Source organism: Balaenoptera physalus (genome assembly GCF_965194825.1).
Source record: "Balaenoptera physalus genome assembly, chromosome: 2".
In the NCBI taxonomy this organism is placed as follows: Eukaryota; Metazoa; Chordata; class Mammalia; order Artiodactyla; family Balaenopteridae; genus Balaenoptera; species Balaenoptera physalus.
Window position 1 is genome coordinate 91469668 of NC_138883.1, and position 14785 is coordinate 91484452.

The 14785-nt window shown below is 38.7% G+C and overlaps 2 protein-coding genes across 5 annotated transcripts in view; one reads left to right on the plus strand and one right to left on the minus strand.

Annotated features, from left to right (window-relative positions):
- Positions 1-14785, plus strand: part of SHC4 (SHC adaptor protein 4) — a 143506-nt gene that overhangs the window by 78282 nt on the left and 50439 nt on the right. For all 4 annotated transcript variants that reach the window (XM_082453005.1, XM_082453006.1, XM_082453003.1 and 1 more), the window contains 2 exons: positions 2429-2492; positions 5290-5409. In XM_082453005.1, the coding sequence (XP_082309131.1) occupies positions 2429-2492; positions 5290-5409 (184 nt within the window). The remainder of the gene's footprint in view (positions 1-2428; positions 2493-5289; positions 5410-14785) is intronic.
- EID1 (EP300 interacting inhibitor of differentiation 1) lies at positions 10580-12344 on the minus strand. Its single transcript, XM_082453056.1, has one exon. The coding sequence runs from the start codon at positions 12254-12256 to the stop codon at positions 11681-11683; it is 576 nt and encodes a 191-aa protein (XP_082309182.1). The 5' UTR covers positions 12257-12344; the 3' UTR covers positions 10580-11680.

Here is a 14785-nt window from a genome sequence, read left to right on the forward strand (position 1 = left end):
ACACAGCTGTGCTCATCTGTTTACATGTTGTCTACTGCTGCTGTTGAGCTACAGTGGCAGAGGTCAGTAGTTGCAACAGAGCAAAGTCTAAAATATTTACTATCTGGCTCTTTATAGAAAAAGTTTTCAGACTCTAATCCCATCTCTTAGCTCTTACTCACTCTTGTTCTACCACACTTTATGCTCCTGCAATATCAACGTCAAAGTACTGCAGTTCCCCACGTGTTGTGATAATTTATGTTTTAGTGTCTTTACGCATGCTCTTCCCTCTGTCTGGAGTTTCCCAACTCGCCTCTGCCAGGAAGGTTCAGCCTTCCAAACCCTCCTGGAGGGCTGCTCATCCTATAAGGCATTCCCTTTAATTCAAATTCATAACTTTACTTTTTTGTTAGAAGATATTGACAGTTGGAATGAGAATCAAGAAAACAATGCCCGGAAAAGCAGTTCATAAAACTATAGGTGCTATATAAAAGTAACAACTTCTAATAATAACTATTATTATACTTGGCAGCATCCGTGCCCGCCTTTGTTTCTACTTTTATTTCAAACCATTTACAGGGAGCTTTTCAGACCAGAACACCCCTGTTGGCTCTCATGGAGTAAAGGGTCTAAGAACACCTTTCCCATAATCTCTCTTTGTTAAATACCAACAACATATTTGGGCGCCTGGACTAGTTATTTTGGCAACACCAGAGGCCAACTCGGATCAATTAGATGTGTCATCAATTATTGACTAATCATTAAGATGACTCAAAACGTCAATCAACCAACCAAGCCAAAAAGACCAACTCTCTGAGTTGTCCTGTTTGACTCCACAGAACAAGTTTGGAATCCTAGAGAAGCAATAAACATAAAATTCTGAGAAGATATGCCAAGGCAAAAAAGCCTTTCTGTCCATTGGTTGCGGGTAGTTATGTTGAGAACATAGCTCTACACTACTATATATATAGATCTGCCTATCTATATTTATTTATATATCTTTATATCTATCTATACCATATATATATATATATATATATTTTAAATCTATTTATTTATTTATTTATGGCTGTGTTGGGTCTTCGTTTCTGTGCGAGGGCTTTCTCTAGTTGCGGCAAGCAGGGGCCACTCTTCATCGTGGTGCGCGGGCCTCTCACTATCGGGGCCTCTCTTGTTGCGGAGCACAGGCTCCAGACGCGCAGGCTCAGTAGTTGTGGCTCACGGGCCCAGTTGCTCCGCGGCATGTGGGATCTTCCCAGACCAGGGCTCGAACCCGTGTCCCCTGCATTGGCAGGCGGATTCTCAACCACTGCGCCACCAGGGAAGCCCCCATATATATTTTTTTAATGGGTCTGCATTCCTCTCTCTGCATCTCCCTTCCTTTGGGAATCAAAAACATCTCATAGAAAATATTTTCATGAAATCTAATATATATAAAAACTGTATATTGGCTGTGTGTGTGTGTGTGTGTGTGTGTTTGTGTGTGTGTGTGAATACAGTGTACTAATTTAAACGATGATGTCCAGTGGATCCGGGAAGGAGTTTAGAGATTTCCACTTGCTTTGTGAAAAGTTTGATATGTGTGTTGAAAGCCATGAAGCGAAGGTTCAGATTACGCCACATGAAAGCTTGGGTGATTCTGAATGCTGAGTCCCAGAGACAAAAGCTCTTAGTTATAACTGCATTTCTGGAGAGGAGGGCGCCAGTTCGTTCGCCACTTCCATTAAGGAGCAACTACTTCTTTTAGCGGTGCTCTTCTCTCAGGAAGTGCAATATATAGTAAGGGCAGAAAAATAAGCAAAGGAGGAAATTTGTTATTGATTTTCTTTTCTTCTGTGAAATTACATGAAAGCTCAATGGCTTGGAGCAGTAACTTAGTCAATAAGGCTCCATTTGAGACCACCTTGAAGTTCAATTCTCTCTCAATCCTTTTAAACTTCCTCTAGTGTTGGATTCTTTTGTATTTAATTATCTTCGGTGCTGAGATACTATGAAGCTTTTTTATTCATCACACCACAGAGGATTTTGCTAAAGGTAAAACTGAAATATTCCCAGACAGTAAGGTTCCATCAGTCCTTTTTGGTTAGAAATCAATAGCACTGAAAACCAATCCTTAAAAGCCAAGGAAAAAAGACGAAGAAGGTGAATAGTAGGACTCCTTACTGTAAAGCAATTTTTCAATATTAGGGTGTTGCCGGATTTTCTTGGGTTTGAGCTGCCCAGAGACTAAGCTCAGTGTTTTCTCCAGTGGGAGTGGGGAAGGTCATTTATGTCAGACTCACCATTATGTGAGTGTACATTTTGGTCATATTACTTGGTAATGTAATATTACCAAGCTGGTATTGGTCATAATACTTGCTAATGTTTGGCTGGTATTGGTCATAATACTTGCTAATGTTTATTGAACATTTACTGTGTGCTGAGTCTTTATATGGTTTCTGTTCCGTAGGGAAGCAATAAGTCGCCTGTGTGGAGCTGTCCCTGGGGCAAATGGAGCCATTAAAAAGCGAAAGGTAAATATTGGTGTGGTTTTTTTGTTTTAGTTTCCCTAACTATGGGAAAGATAGTATCAAAGTAGTTGTTAGTTCATTCCATCACATGACCCAAGGTCCAGAATGGCCTTGATTATTTGGCATGCTATCTGAGATGCACTCATAGTTGTTCGTTCTTGTCCCTCAAATTTTTCTGACTTGCCAGACACTGTCTGAAATGGTGATGCCTGAGGGTCAGAGTGGAGAAAGCACCTGGCTCTTTTCAAGTCAGAAAATCTGGTTGCAGAGCTAGGTATTTACTTACCTTTGAGCATGGTATCTCATCTCTCCAAAACTCCATTCTTGTTTCTGTAAAGTTAAGCTGTTGCACCAGATGACCAATTTTGGTACCTTCCAATTTCAATATTTTATAATGTATGTATTCTGCATTTTAACATTTTAGACTTTTAGGACTCCATGGCCTATTTTCAGATGGAAACAAGAGTGCTGGTAGAGGAAAGGGTAATAAATGGATAGAAGGAGCTTTTCATGTTGAAAGAAATCATGAGATTTGATGTTAGACTTGGATTTAAATCCTGTCTCTGCCACCTACTAACTGTGTGATCTTGATCAAGTCATTTCACCTTTTGAATCCTTGATTTCCTCATTTGTAAAGTAGGGAAAATAGCCCTTAGTTTATAGAATTATGTAAGAATTAAATGAAGTGATGTGTAAGTGTCTTGCTTACATTAGGCTTTCAACGCTAATGGTAGTTAGTAATATCCCTAGAATACTTAGTTGCTTTGAAAAGTCCAAAGGGGAGGTGCAATGGCTCTTAAGATAACTATATAAATTATAGAATTGTAGACTGTTTAAGAGGGGAGGAATTTTTAGAGATCTCCCAGTTGAACCCTCTCACTTTGCCAGCTGCTAAACTGTGGCTCAGAGAAGAGGCTTGCCTTGAGTCACTAGGAAGATCAAGGTCAGCGCCAGCTGTAGAAGCCAGGTCTTCAGAGTCCCGGCTTACTGCTCTATTTCCATACCACCCTGCCTAATTTTTTATCATTACTCATTATTTTGCGTAGGGCTGAAGCCACTGTCACCCAGAGTGATTCAGATGAGCCACGTGATCTGGGAACTCTGATGAATGGCTCTTGACCTTCTACTAGAACTCCCATTACTAGTTTCTCTGACAGAACCGATGGTCTGTCTGTAGCCTCTAGCCTCCTCCTGCCTCTCATAACCTCTGTGAATAGGAGGTTCCGACTGGAAGATCCCAACAAACAGGCTTATTCACTTAAGACTTTCTCATTTCAGGAGTAGTGGGAGTCCACACTCCAAAACAAAATAAAACAAAAGCAAACCAGGCTATCATCTTTCCAGAAAGTACACATGTAAAGAAGTTAAAAAAAAAAAAAAAGAAAATTTTGAGCTAATTTCCTTTGATAGCTAGCATTTTTATTGAGTACTTAATACATGCCAGGGACTCTCCCATGCACTTCGTATTTTTTATATTCTTTTTCCTCCCAATTTGAAAAATTGTGGTAAAATACACATAACATAAAATCTACCATTGTAACCATTTTTAAGGGTATAGTTCAGAGATATTAAGTACATTCATATTGTTGTTCAATCATCACCCCCATCTACCCCCATAACTCTTTTTTTTTTAGGAAATAAAGTCATTTATTTGAAGAACAGAATATACTTAGAATTGTTTGCTTCTATAAAGCCCATTTCCCCCAAGCCTTAACTTTGAAATTTCATATTAAGCAATGAAGTTATTTTACACAATCTAGTTAAACAATTTATTAGGAATAGTCCCATAACTTTTTTTATCTTGTAAAACAGAAAGTTTATACTCATTAAAAAACAACTTCCCATTCCCCGCCTCTCCAGCCCCTGGCAACCACCATTCTACTTTCTGTCTCTATGATTTTGACTACTCTAAGTATCTCATATAAGTGGAATCATACAGTATTTGTTTTATTGTGACTGGCTTATTTCACATTACTTCACATAATGTCCTCAAGGTTCATCCATGCTGTAGCACATGTCAAAATTTCCTTCCTTACTAAGACTGAATAAATATTTCATTGTATGTATATATCACATTTTGCTTTCCATTTATCTGTTGATGGACACTTGGGTCACTTCCATGTTTTAACTATTGTAAATAATGCTGCTATGAACATGGATGTACAAATATCTCTTCAAGTCCTTGCTTTCAGTTCTTTTGGGTATATAACAAAAAGTAGAAATTGCTGGATCACATGGTAATTCTATTTTTAATTTTTTGGGGAGCTGCTATACTGTTTTCCATAGCTGTTGTACCATTGTACATTCCTACAAATAGTGTACAAGGGTTTCAGTTTCTCCACATCCTTGCTAACACTTGTTATTTTCCCTTCCTTCCTGCCTTCCTCCCTCCCTCCCTTCCTTCCTCCCTCCCTCCCTTCCTTCCTTCCTCTGACTAGTTATAGGTCTACACAGATTTTCTGTTTCTTCATGATTTAGTCTTGGTAGCTTTTATGTTTCTAGGAATTTGTCCATTTCATCTAGGTAATCCAGTGTGTTGACATACAATTGTTCATAGTATTCTCTTATAATCCTTTTACTTCTGTTGAATTGGTAGTAATGACCCCACTCTCATTTCTCATCTTACTAATTTGAGTCTTCTCTCTTTTTACCTTAGTTTATCTAGCTAAAGGTTTGTCAATTTTGTTGATCTTTTTGAGGAACCAACTTTTGGTTTCATTTTTAACATTTAAAAAAACATAAATATTCATTCTGTAACAAAATCCATAACTTATAGAGTGTTGTTTTGTTATTTTTAAAGCCTCCAGCTAAGTTCCTATCAACAGTTCTTGGCAAAAGTAATCTTCAGTTTTCGGGAATGAATATAAAACTGACCATCTCAACATGCAGCCTCACACTGATGAATCTTGACAACCAACAGGTAAGATCATGAATGTCATTTATAGTTTAACATATCATCTATTTTTCTAGAACAGTCTGGGCATAATGAAGAGAATAAAGTTTCAGACAGTGTGCCTAAAACTTAATAAGACATGAGGGAAAAAAATCTGCCAAGGATTTATGTGTAGCAATAATTAGGACAACAGTATTACTAACCCATCACTGGGGCATTTAACTGCCTACATACTTGCCCCTACCTATTGGCTTTGTAATAAGAACTAAGGTGCAAAGAACATATTAAGTACCATTTGGAATATACTTGAGTCAGTCATTTATTACTTTCTGCTACCCCTCTCCAAAGGGAAAGCAATTCCATCATCAGAACTAACAGACTGTGTGTTGGACTGGGGATGCAAATGAAGGACAGAGGGGAAGGGTGATGTTAGGGTCAGTGTTCTAGCTAACCGAAATTTAAGCAGAAAACATTTTCTTCCAACCCTTAAGATTGAAAAGCCTTCTCAAGTGTTATTGTGTAAACAACTTTTTCACCTTTGATGATTTATGATGCTATGGTGTGCCTGAGTTCTCACTGTAAACATTATTTCTCAAAGAACAGCATTGCTGAAGCAAATATAAAAGATATACAGGCATTGGGCTAAATATGTACTTTAAACTAGGGCACTCTTTTTTGACTTACTTTTTATTTTTTAAACTAAATTCCTTATATCAGGTTATTTATGTATGTTAGAGTCTAATTTTTCTTTGTCTAATATGTAGTCATTTGAGGTTCTTAGTATTTAAGTTTTTACTGTGTGGAGTGCTGTTGATCAGGGACTCACGCAAGGTTTAACGTGTACTTGTCAGTGATAAAACACTAAGAGGCTTTGGGGTCACATGTAGGTTGAAAGCCTGGCTTTGCCACTAACAAACAAGTTACCCTACCACTCAATTTTCATCATCAGTGAAATGAGGATTATAGTCTTAAACATAGAGTTTCTGAGAAGATGGACTTAGCAACAGTATGTGTCTTATAGGGTTATTTAGATTAAGTAAGATCATGTAAATCACTGGATGTAAATCACTCAGCACAGTGCCCGTTGCATGGTGCATTTTTCCTTGAGGCCTTTTCATATACTCAGTACTTAGCAGGGAAAGCATATTGTAATATGTAAAATTATAAAATTGTCAGTAACATATAAGTACAGTTATAAACATTTTGATTTCCATTTTTTGCCAAAAAATTCACTTGCAGTTTTTTTTTTTTAATTTTTCTTGGAGTATAGTTGATTTACAATGTTGTGTTAGTTTCTGCTGTATAGCAAAGTGAATCAGTTATGCATATACATATATCCACTCTTTTTTAGATTCTATTCCCGTATAGATAATTACAGAGTATTGAGAAGAGTGCTATATAATTTATTTATTTATTCATTCATTTATTTATTTTTTGGCTGCGTTGGGTCTTCGTTGCTGCACGCAGGCCTTCGCTAGTTGCGGCGAGCGGGGCTACTCTTCCTTGCGGTGTGTGGGCTTCTCATTGTGGTGGCTTCTCTTGTTGCGGAGCACGGGCTCTAGCAACGCAGGCTCAGTAGTTGTGGCTCACGGGCTTAGTTGCTCCGTGGCATGTGGGATCTTTCCTGACCAGGGCTCAAACCCGTGTCCCCTGCATTGGCAGGTGGATTCTTAACCACTGTGCCACCAGGGAAGCCCCCCTGTTCTATATAGTAGGTCCTTGTTGATTATCTATTTTATATATAGTAGTTTGTATATGTCAATCCCAAACTCCCAATTTATCGCTCCCCCACCCCACTTCCCCCCACCCCTCGTAACCATGTTTGTTTTCTACATCTGTGACTCTTGTTTCACTTGCGGTTTTGAGGTTTGCTTTATTTTCTAAATTCAAAAGCAGAATAAAATACATTGCTTACACAGTAGTATAAAACACCATAGAGGAAAATGTTTAATATGAAACAATTTTAAATAGATTCCTGTCTGGTTGAATCAAGATTGGTTATCCAAGAGAGGTGATACCATTGATATCTGACAGCAGAGCATATGGGGCTGTACTTGGAAGATGCAGCCTATCTGGGTGGAAGGTGAAACATTCATTGTCCTTCGGATGCTTTGCCCTCAAGACATTTGTGGATGTAAAATTTATTTTTAGTTTTCACCCATGTGGATGGTACCAGGGATGCTCAATTCTTTTAGTTATAGGATTTCATTGAGTATAGGAACCTTTGAACTATCTGAGTTTTATAGGGGAGGAAGAGTAGGCAAAGCGAGAGCCATCACGATGACAGCTGTGCAGAATCAAATGAGCATTTTTAAAAATGGCTCTTTCCCTGGGTGACTGAAGTGAATGGGGAATTTAGGAAGAAGAGGGTTGTGGTGTGTGTGGTGGAGGGCATAAGTTATTCTCAAAATCTCTTTCCCCTCCGCTACCCTTTTCCAGGCCACTGCAATTAGAGCTGGTATTGCCACACGTCCATAATCTTTCAGGCGAATAAAAGGACGGACAGTGGGTACGGGTGGCTTCCACGACCAGTAGTTACAGCAAAGAGCTGCTTTAGGGAGTGGTTCACATCTTTTCTGCAAATGGGCTGTGTTCAGCCCACCGCTGGAGTGGGGACCAAAGTTAGGATCTCATTGATATTAGACCCAGGGGCTGATTTTTAAAAATAACTTTGAACTATTCTGCAGACCTGGGGAGAATGGCCACGGGGGATGGGGTTTGGGGTGTAAAAAAGATGTGCCGCTCTGGATGCTTAAACTCAAGATGCTTTATGCGTTCCTTCAAAAGGAAAGCTGAAGTGTCCAAGGGATAAAGGCAGCAGAGAAGTGACCATGTGGATGTAGCATGAGAAAATGATTTATCAATTAAATTTTCCTTAAAGAAAACTGGCCTCTGAAGTTCTAAGATAAATACAAATATCCCCCCCCCCTTAACTTCAAAGATATACTTTGGACGGAAAACATAAACAGCTTCAAGTTTATAGATACATTCATAGATGACAGAGCATTTATGGGTCAGATGGTTCACATTTATCTTCAGTCACTGAGAACATCGAGAATGTAACCATTCACTCCCAGAAAATGTCTCACAGAACCTCAGAGGCAGAAAATAAGATATTAAACACGCAAACATGCAATGCTTGCAATTTTTAAATCTTACCATATTTGGGGATGGGAAAATATATTTTGCAAAAGCAAGTTATAGGGGTTTTTATATAGTCCTTGTTTTAAAAATTCAAGCAACAGACTTCCTTGACATACTTTAATAAGGCGTTAAGCAAAAATGTCAGTCTGAGTAGCTCCTACTCCCACTATTTCTCTACTCGTTTCTACACTGCTATCATCGACTCTAACAGCTACTGAAATTGAGAAGGGTAATAAAGAGATAAGGTAAAACGGGCAGAAAATGGAGACATCCTTTAGTCTCCAAGAGGAGAGGCAATTCAAACACCTACAGAGGCCAGGCAAGTAATGCAAACTGTCCAGGTTCATGAACACACAATGGTGCGAGCACAGTGATAAATGATGAGTGCTACTTGGTCTCCACGTTGGGGAGACAACACTGGGGAACATGGCAAACAGAATACTTTCCCCGTGTAAAGGCCAATCAGATGCTTCCGATGGGACTATAGGTCAAGGGCTGCCAGGTCTTCCACTTTTGAGGAAAAAAAAAAAAGAAGATGGAAATCTGGGAGTTTTGCTGCTCTCTCTGGATTATAAGATGTTGGTCTTTAATTAAGAAATTAAAATTATAAGCATGAGCCAAACAAAATAGATGCGTTCTTGAGATGAGCCAATGTGGGACATCTGATCTAAGCAAACATTTAACTATGGATAGACCTAGAAAGCTCTCCACAAATCACACTACACACTCATAAGTTTAAGTTCGCTCTCCCCATTCCACATCCCCACCCTCTCCCCCCATCAAAGAATCAGGATTAGAACATCCCCAGAACTCCTTTCTTTAGTTTATCTGTTGATATAGATGTGTGTATATCTTCATTTAATCCTCACAATTTTTAAGGTTCATCCAACTATCCTTATTTTCAGTTCAGGATCCTGAGGCAGAGAGATTAATCTACTCAGTTACAGAGCTATAAGCAGTGGAGCCCAGATTTGAATCAGGTAGGCTGGTTCCAGTCTGTGATTAACTGTAACATTTTAAAATGTTACCCTTTTCTACCTTTAGTAAATATTAACAAGTATTAATTTCAGTGGTCTCTCAGGTTACTGCCTAGTTTTAAGACCAACAAACCAACCATCAGAGGAGTGAGTTAGAGAGTCCAGGTCTTTCTCCCCAAAATGAGCCTTCAAACCCAACAGGGAGTGGTTTTCTTTCCCCCTCCTCTTGCTCCCTACTTGATCCCTAAGAGAAAGAGAATTACACTTCCAGGTTTGTAGATCTGTTCTTTTCTGAACCTATTTCCTGTCATCTTTATCTGGAGGTAAATGCAACTAGTCAGTTCATGTGTACTGGCACCCTTTTAATTCTTTGTCCAGAGTCCTGTTAATTCACATCACACAAGCAGTTATGTATCCAGACTCATAACTGCATCTACAAGCTGTTTGAAAATGCAATGAAAGAAGTGAGCCGTGGGAGAGGAAGTAGGATTAAGATGTTTTAAGTGCCACTACTTAACCTTCTATCTAGTCTTCGCCCATCTATCACTCCTCTCCCCCGCCAAGCTCATGTCTGAATTATGATCATCCTTACTTGTCAGTCCTGTATTTTACAGAAAAGAACCCCCCTCCCTAAAAGACAGGATGAATGTAACATAAATAAGGCTCCAAGTTGTCCTGTTGTATTGGATGTGTCCTTTATTGCCATAATGGAGCAAAAACACCTGGTACCTTTTTACTGATCCTAAGACCTGTTGGTATATTCAGTTTTACTGGGCACAGCCTTCTGACTAATTATTATTCACACAGAACATCAGCATCTTAATAACCACGGTAACATCCTTATTGATTTGGCAGTTTTTCCCAGGTTGGCAAATTCTCTTATAGGAATTTACTAAGTTTAATTTCCACCAATTAATTTGTAATCCGGTATTTGAAGCTGGAGCACGTTCCCTTATTTATAGTCATTAAGTTTAAATCATAAGGTGATTGCAATCATACAATAAAACCAGTATAACACAATAAAAAGTAGTCTTAGAGAAAGTATGTATGCAATACCATTAGCCAAACAAACAAAATACACAGAACAAGAAATTTTTATTATCCCCAATGCTGGTGCATAACCAATAACAAGCTTAACTAGAGGAGGAGACAGAGGGAAACTTCAGATACCAAGGTGGATTTCTGGGCAGGTTTAAAACCTTTAAGGGTTGTTCATGAAGTCTTTTTTTAGGTGTAGGGCTTTCCTTTTACTGGACAATTTTCACTTAACAGTTCTTACATTATGAAGTTCAACCAGAGTCTTTTGCCTGTAAAAAATGAAAAACAGAGCAAGTAAAACAGAATATTTCTCTAGTATATACGGATGTTAGAAATAGTTTGTTTTCTTTGTACTTTCACATACACATTAATGTCTAAATTTGAAAATTATTAAGGACATCTTAATTTTTGACTCTTAAAAATGTTCAAGACAATGAATTTTCTTGAATTAAAGATTACAGTAGCTTTAAAAATGATCAAGATACACGTACAAACAAAATCTCAGATGCTCTTGGAAACACATTTTAAGATATAGTACACATGATACATATTTCTTTTGGGGTTTGATTATCCTTTCGGGATGCTGAAGAATACTTGATTTATTTTACACTAAAAATTTAGCTTTTGATAACCACGGCTTGGCTAGATCACAAAATGGAACCTGACAGTTTTCTCAATATGCTTTCAGTCCAAATAACTCAAAAACATCTCAGGTCCTAAGCTGGATAAATTAGTTACTTTTTCTCATATAATTAATATCAGTGGGCTCTTGTACTGGCAGTCTGTCTTGGTCATGACTTACTCTTGCAAAGCCACCCCTTACAGTAACATACGAAAGATATTTTCCTCAATGCAAGGAAATTAATCTGGATCAATAACAAAGTCAAAGCCATAAATGTTTCAGGACATTCTTGAAAACAGGTTTCAACAGTATTAAGATCCTTTTTCTTTAACAATTTTCTTCCTTTTTCATAACTGTGCAGTCACTACTTTATTCTACAAAAAAAAAAAAAAAAAAAAATTTTTTTTTTTGAAGACCAAGTTTTTCATTGGCACGGAACTATTTGGAATGAACCCAAGAGACAGTGGAATGCCAGGTCTCTCCTCAAGTAGTTTCCTCCTCTCTTCCCAGCGTTTAACTACTCTCTATCAATAATCTCATCGCAGCCGAGCTCTTCGGTCAGACGATTGACAACCATGAGTGAAAAAAGCTCTTCGATAAAAGCCAACTGATCAAACGGGGTTTTCTCGTAATGCATCTGAAACCCGCCATCCAGAGCTGCTTCTCTTGCTCTGGAGGTTCTCAAAAACATCTTGTTGGCTTCTTCAAGGGCCGCGGATACTCTGTAGCCTGCACCACTCAGCTGCTCCTCTTCCGGATAGTCGTAGTCGTCCTCCCAGTCATCGAATTCCTCGCCCTCGTCCTCGCTCTCGAAATCAGGGCCCGCGATCTGGCCTGGCTGCTCCCCAGGGCCGGGCCGGCTGGCGAGGCCTCGCTGCCCCAGCGGCTCCGCCATTGGCTGGGCGGCCTCCTCCTCCATCGGGCCTTCCTCCTCCAGCTGTGGCTGGGCCCCGGCGCAGGAGGGGTTCAGGGATGGCTCCCGGCTCCCGCCGCCTACCTCCATCTGCGGAAGGTCACTCTCGCCAGGCATCACATCCATCTGCAGGTCATTGCTTTCCTCATAGAGCTCGGACAGCTCGTTCATTTCAGACATTGTGCAAGCGGCTCAACCTCCCCGCAAGGCGTTTTCGGCAGGATCGGAGCTACGCGGCCGTGCGGTTGTGCGCTTGCGCAAGCACCGTGCGCTTGCGTGACCTTGTGCGTATGCGCGACCCCCCAGACACCGCCTACCCCTCGGAGCGCTGTCTGGGGGCCGGCAGCTCGCAGTTCCACCCCAGGAATGTTCCCGGGGCCCGCTGGTTGGCTCTTCGTGCGTTCGAACTTCAGACCTAGATGCTGTACGTGCAAGAGCGTTGCTTGGCCTCTGCCTTACCTAACCGTTCTGCTGCTTATGATGCGATAAGCTTGAAAATACATGGCTTCTGTAAGACCCCTTACTCCTCCTCCCTCATCGCCCCCCTCCTTTCTCTCCCTCTTTCGGCTCCTACTCTTTCCCCCATCCCCAGGCAATCGCGTCTGTTCCACGGTTTTAACTGTCTTTATCTGTGCGCTTATGACCGCTAAATCCGCACCTCCAAACCACACGATGTTCTCAACCACAGATCAACATATTTAGAATTTATCCATTCATCTCTACTATTTTTCTCATTGAAAAAAAAGTTAAATTCACAAATAAGCATATTATCGGTGTTCTTTAAAAAACCAGACAAGAAATACATAGTCCCATTTCATTTCGCAGTAGATAAATTGTACACTGTTACCGGTTTGGTGTGTATTCTTTAAACCCTTTTTCTTTGCGTTTACATGAATCTTTATGTCCTCGTGAAAAAAAATCTTATTTTTTTTTTACATGTCTTAGGTAATTGTCTTCAACTGACAAAATAAGCAAACAAACAAAAAAAACCCCTCAGCAATGTCTTGAAGATTTACCTGTTAGTATACATAGACATATATTTTTTCATAGTATTCTATTTGTATAGCTATACTGTAGTTGACCTAACTATGCACAAATAACTTTCTATTTTTTGATATTACAAACTATGGGTAATTGAACATCCACATGTGCCAACATTTCTCTAGAATAAAAACCTAGAAGTGCAAAGGTGGAATTGTGGGGTATGCATACTTCAGTTTTTAATAAATGTCAAATTGCTCTCAAAGTTGCTGTACAAATTTAAGCTCTAGCCAGCGGTGTCTGAGAATATGCACACCGTTACCAGACATGATTTTGTTGAACTTTAACAATTTTATCAATTTAATGGCGTCTTGTTTTATTTTTTATAGCGTTAATTTATTGGAGATTACCTTTCACTATGTTTATCGAACATTTCTATCAATATTACCTCTGAAAATTAAATGGTCTTATTTTGGGTTTATTTCTTTTTCTTATTGATATAGGAATTTCTTATAAACTCTGTATATGAATACTTTGTTTCACATGTTACAAATATATTCTCCCTGTTGTTTCTTGTTTTGGGGGTCTTATACAAAAGTTTAAAAATGGGTTTTCATGCAACCACATCTAAGGGTTTCTTTCCTGTCTTTTTCTTTCTATTTAGATGGATTTACCTACCTCAGAGATCATAAGCATAATCTTTTATCTGTCTTCTAATGTTTGTGTAGATCTTTTATGGATCAAACATTTATTTATAAATAGCATGGAGACAGGATTTATTTATATATTTTTTCATATATGTAGCTAATTCAGCCACCTCTGTTAATTTAATCACTTGTCCTTTTGTCTGCTATTTGGTGCCACACCTATCATAGACTAAAAGACCACAAAAGTGTCAATCTGTTTTTAGACTTTGTAGTCTAATGAATTTCTATAGTTTTATAATATGTCTTAATAATAAGGAAGATCTTGTCTCTTTGTTCTTTAAAAAAATTGCCTTAGCTCTTCTTGCACATTTATTCTTCCAATGTGAATTTTAGAAGTAGTTTGAAAAGTTCCCTGAATAGCATTGGTGGAATTTTTATTGGAATTACATGGAATTTATAGATTAATTTGGGGGAGAATTGCCTTCTTTACGGTATTGTGTTCTCATCCAGAAAGGTGATATATGTCTTTCTACTTATTCAGGTCTTATTTGTACCCTTCAATGAAGTTTTCCAAAAAGTCTTGTGTGATTCTTGTTAGTTTTATACTTAGGTTCTCTTGTAAAATGTACCTTCCCCCCTCGCCCATAAAGTGTCAAATTGGCTATTGCTGATACATGGGAATGATGTTGAAATCTGTATATTGATTTTGTTTTTAGTAATCATTTTAAACTGAAACATAAATATAGAAAACATAAATATAGAGTAGTGCACAAATCATAAGTGTGTAGCTTGATTATCACAAAATGAACATGTTTGTATAACCACTACCCAGATCAAGGAACACCATTTGCAAGATCCTAGAAAACCACTTGCTTTCTCTTCCTTTGCACCAAAAGTCACCACTATCCTGACTGCAAACAGAATAAAATACTTTTGCCTGCTTTTGAACTTGATATAAATTCAACTGTGCAGTATACAATCTTTGTGACAGCCTTCTTTTTGCCCAAGAAATATATTGTTGCTATGTAGTAACCCCTTGTTTGAATACCACAATGATCATCATTGGGATTGTTTCCAATTT

What these genes read in the sequence shown, in the direction of transcription:
- EID1 (XM_082453056.1), bottom strand. Translation starts at nt 12,256, where the DNA reads ATGTCTGAAATGAACGAGCTGTCCGAGCTCTATGAGGAAAGCAATGAC.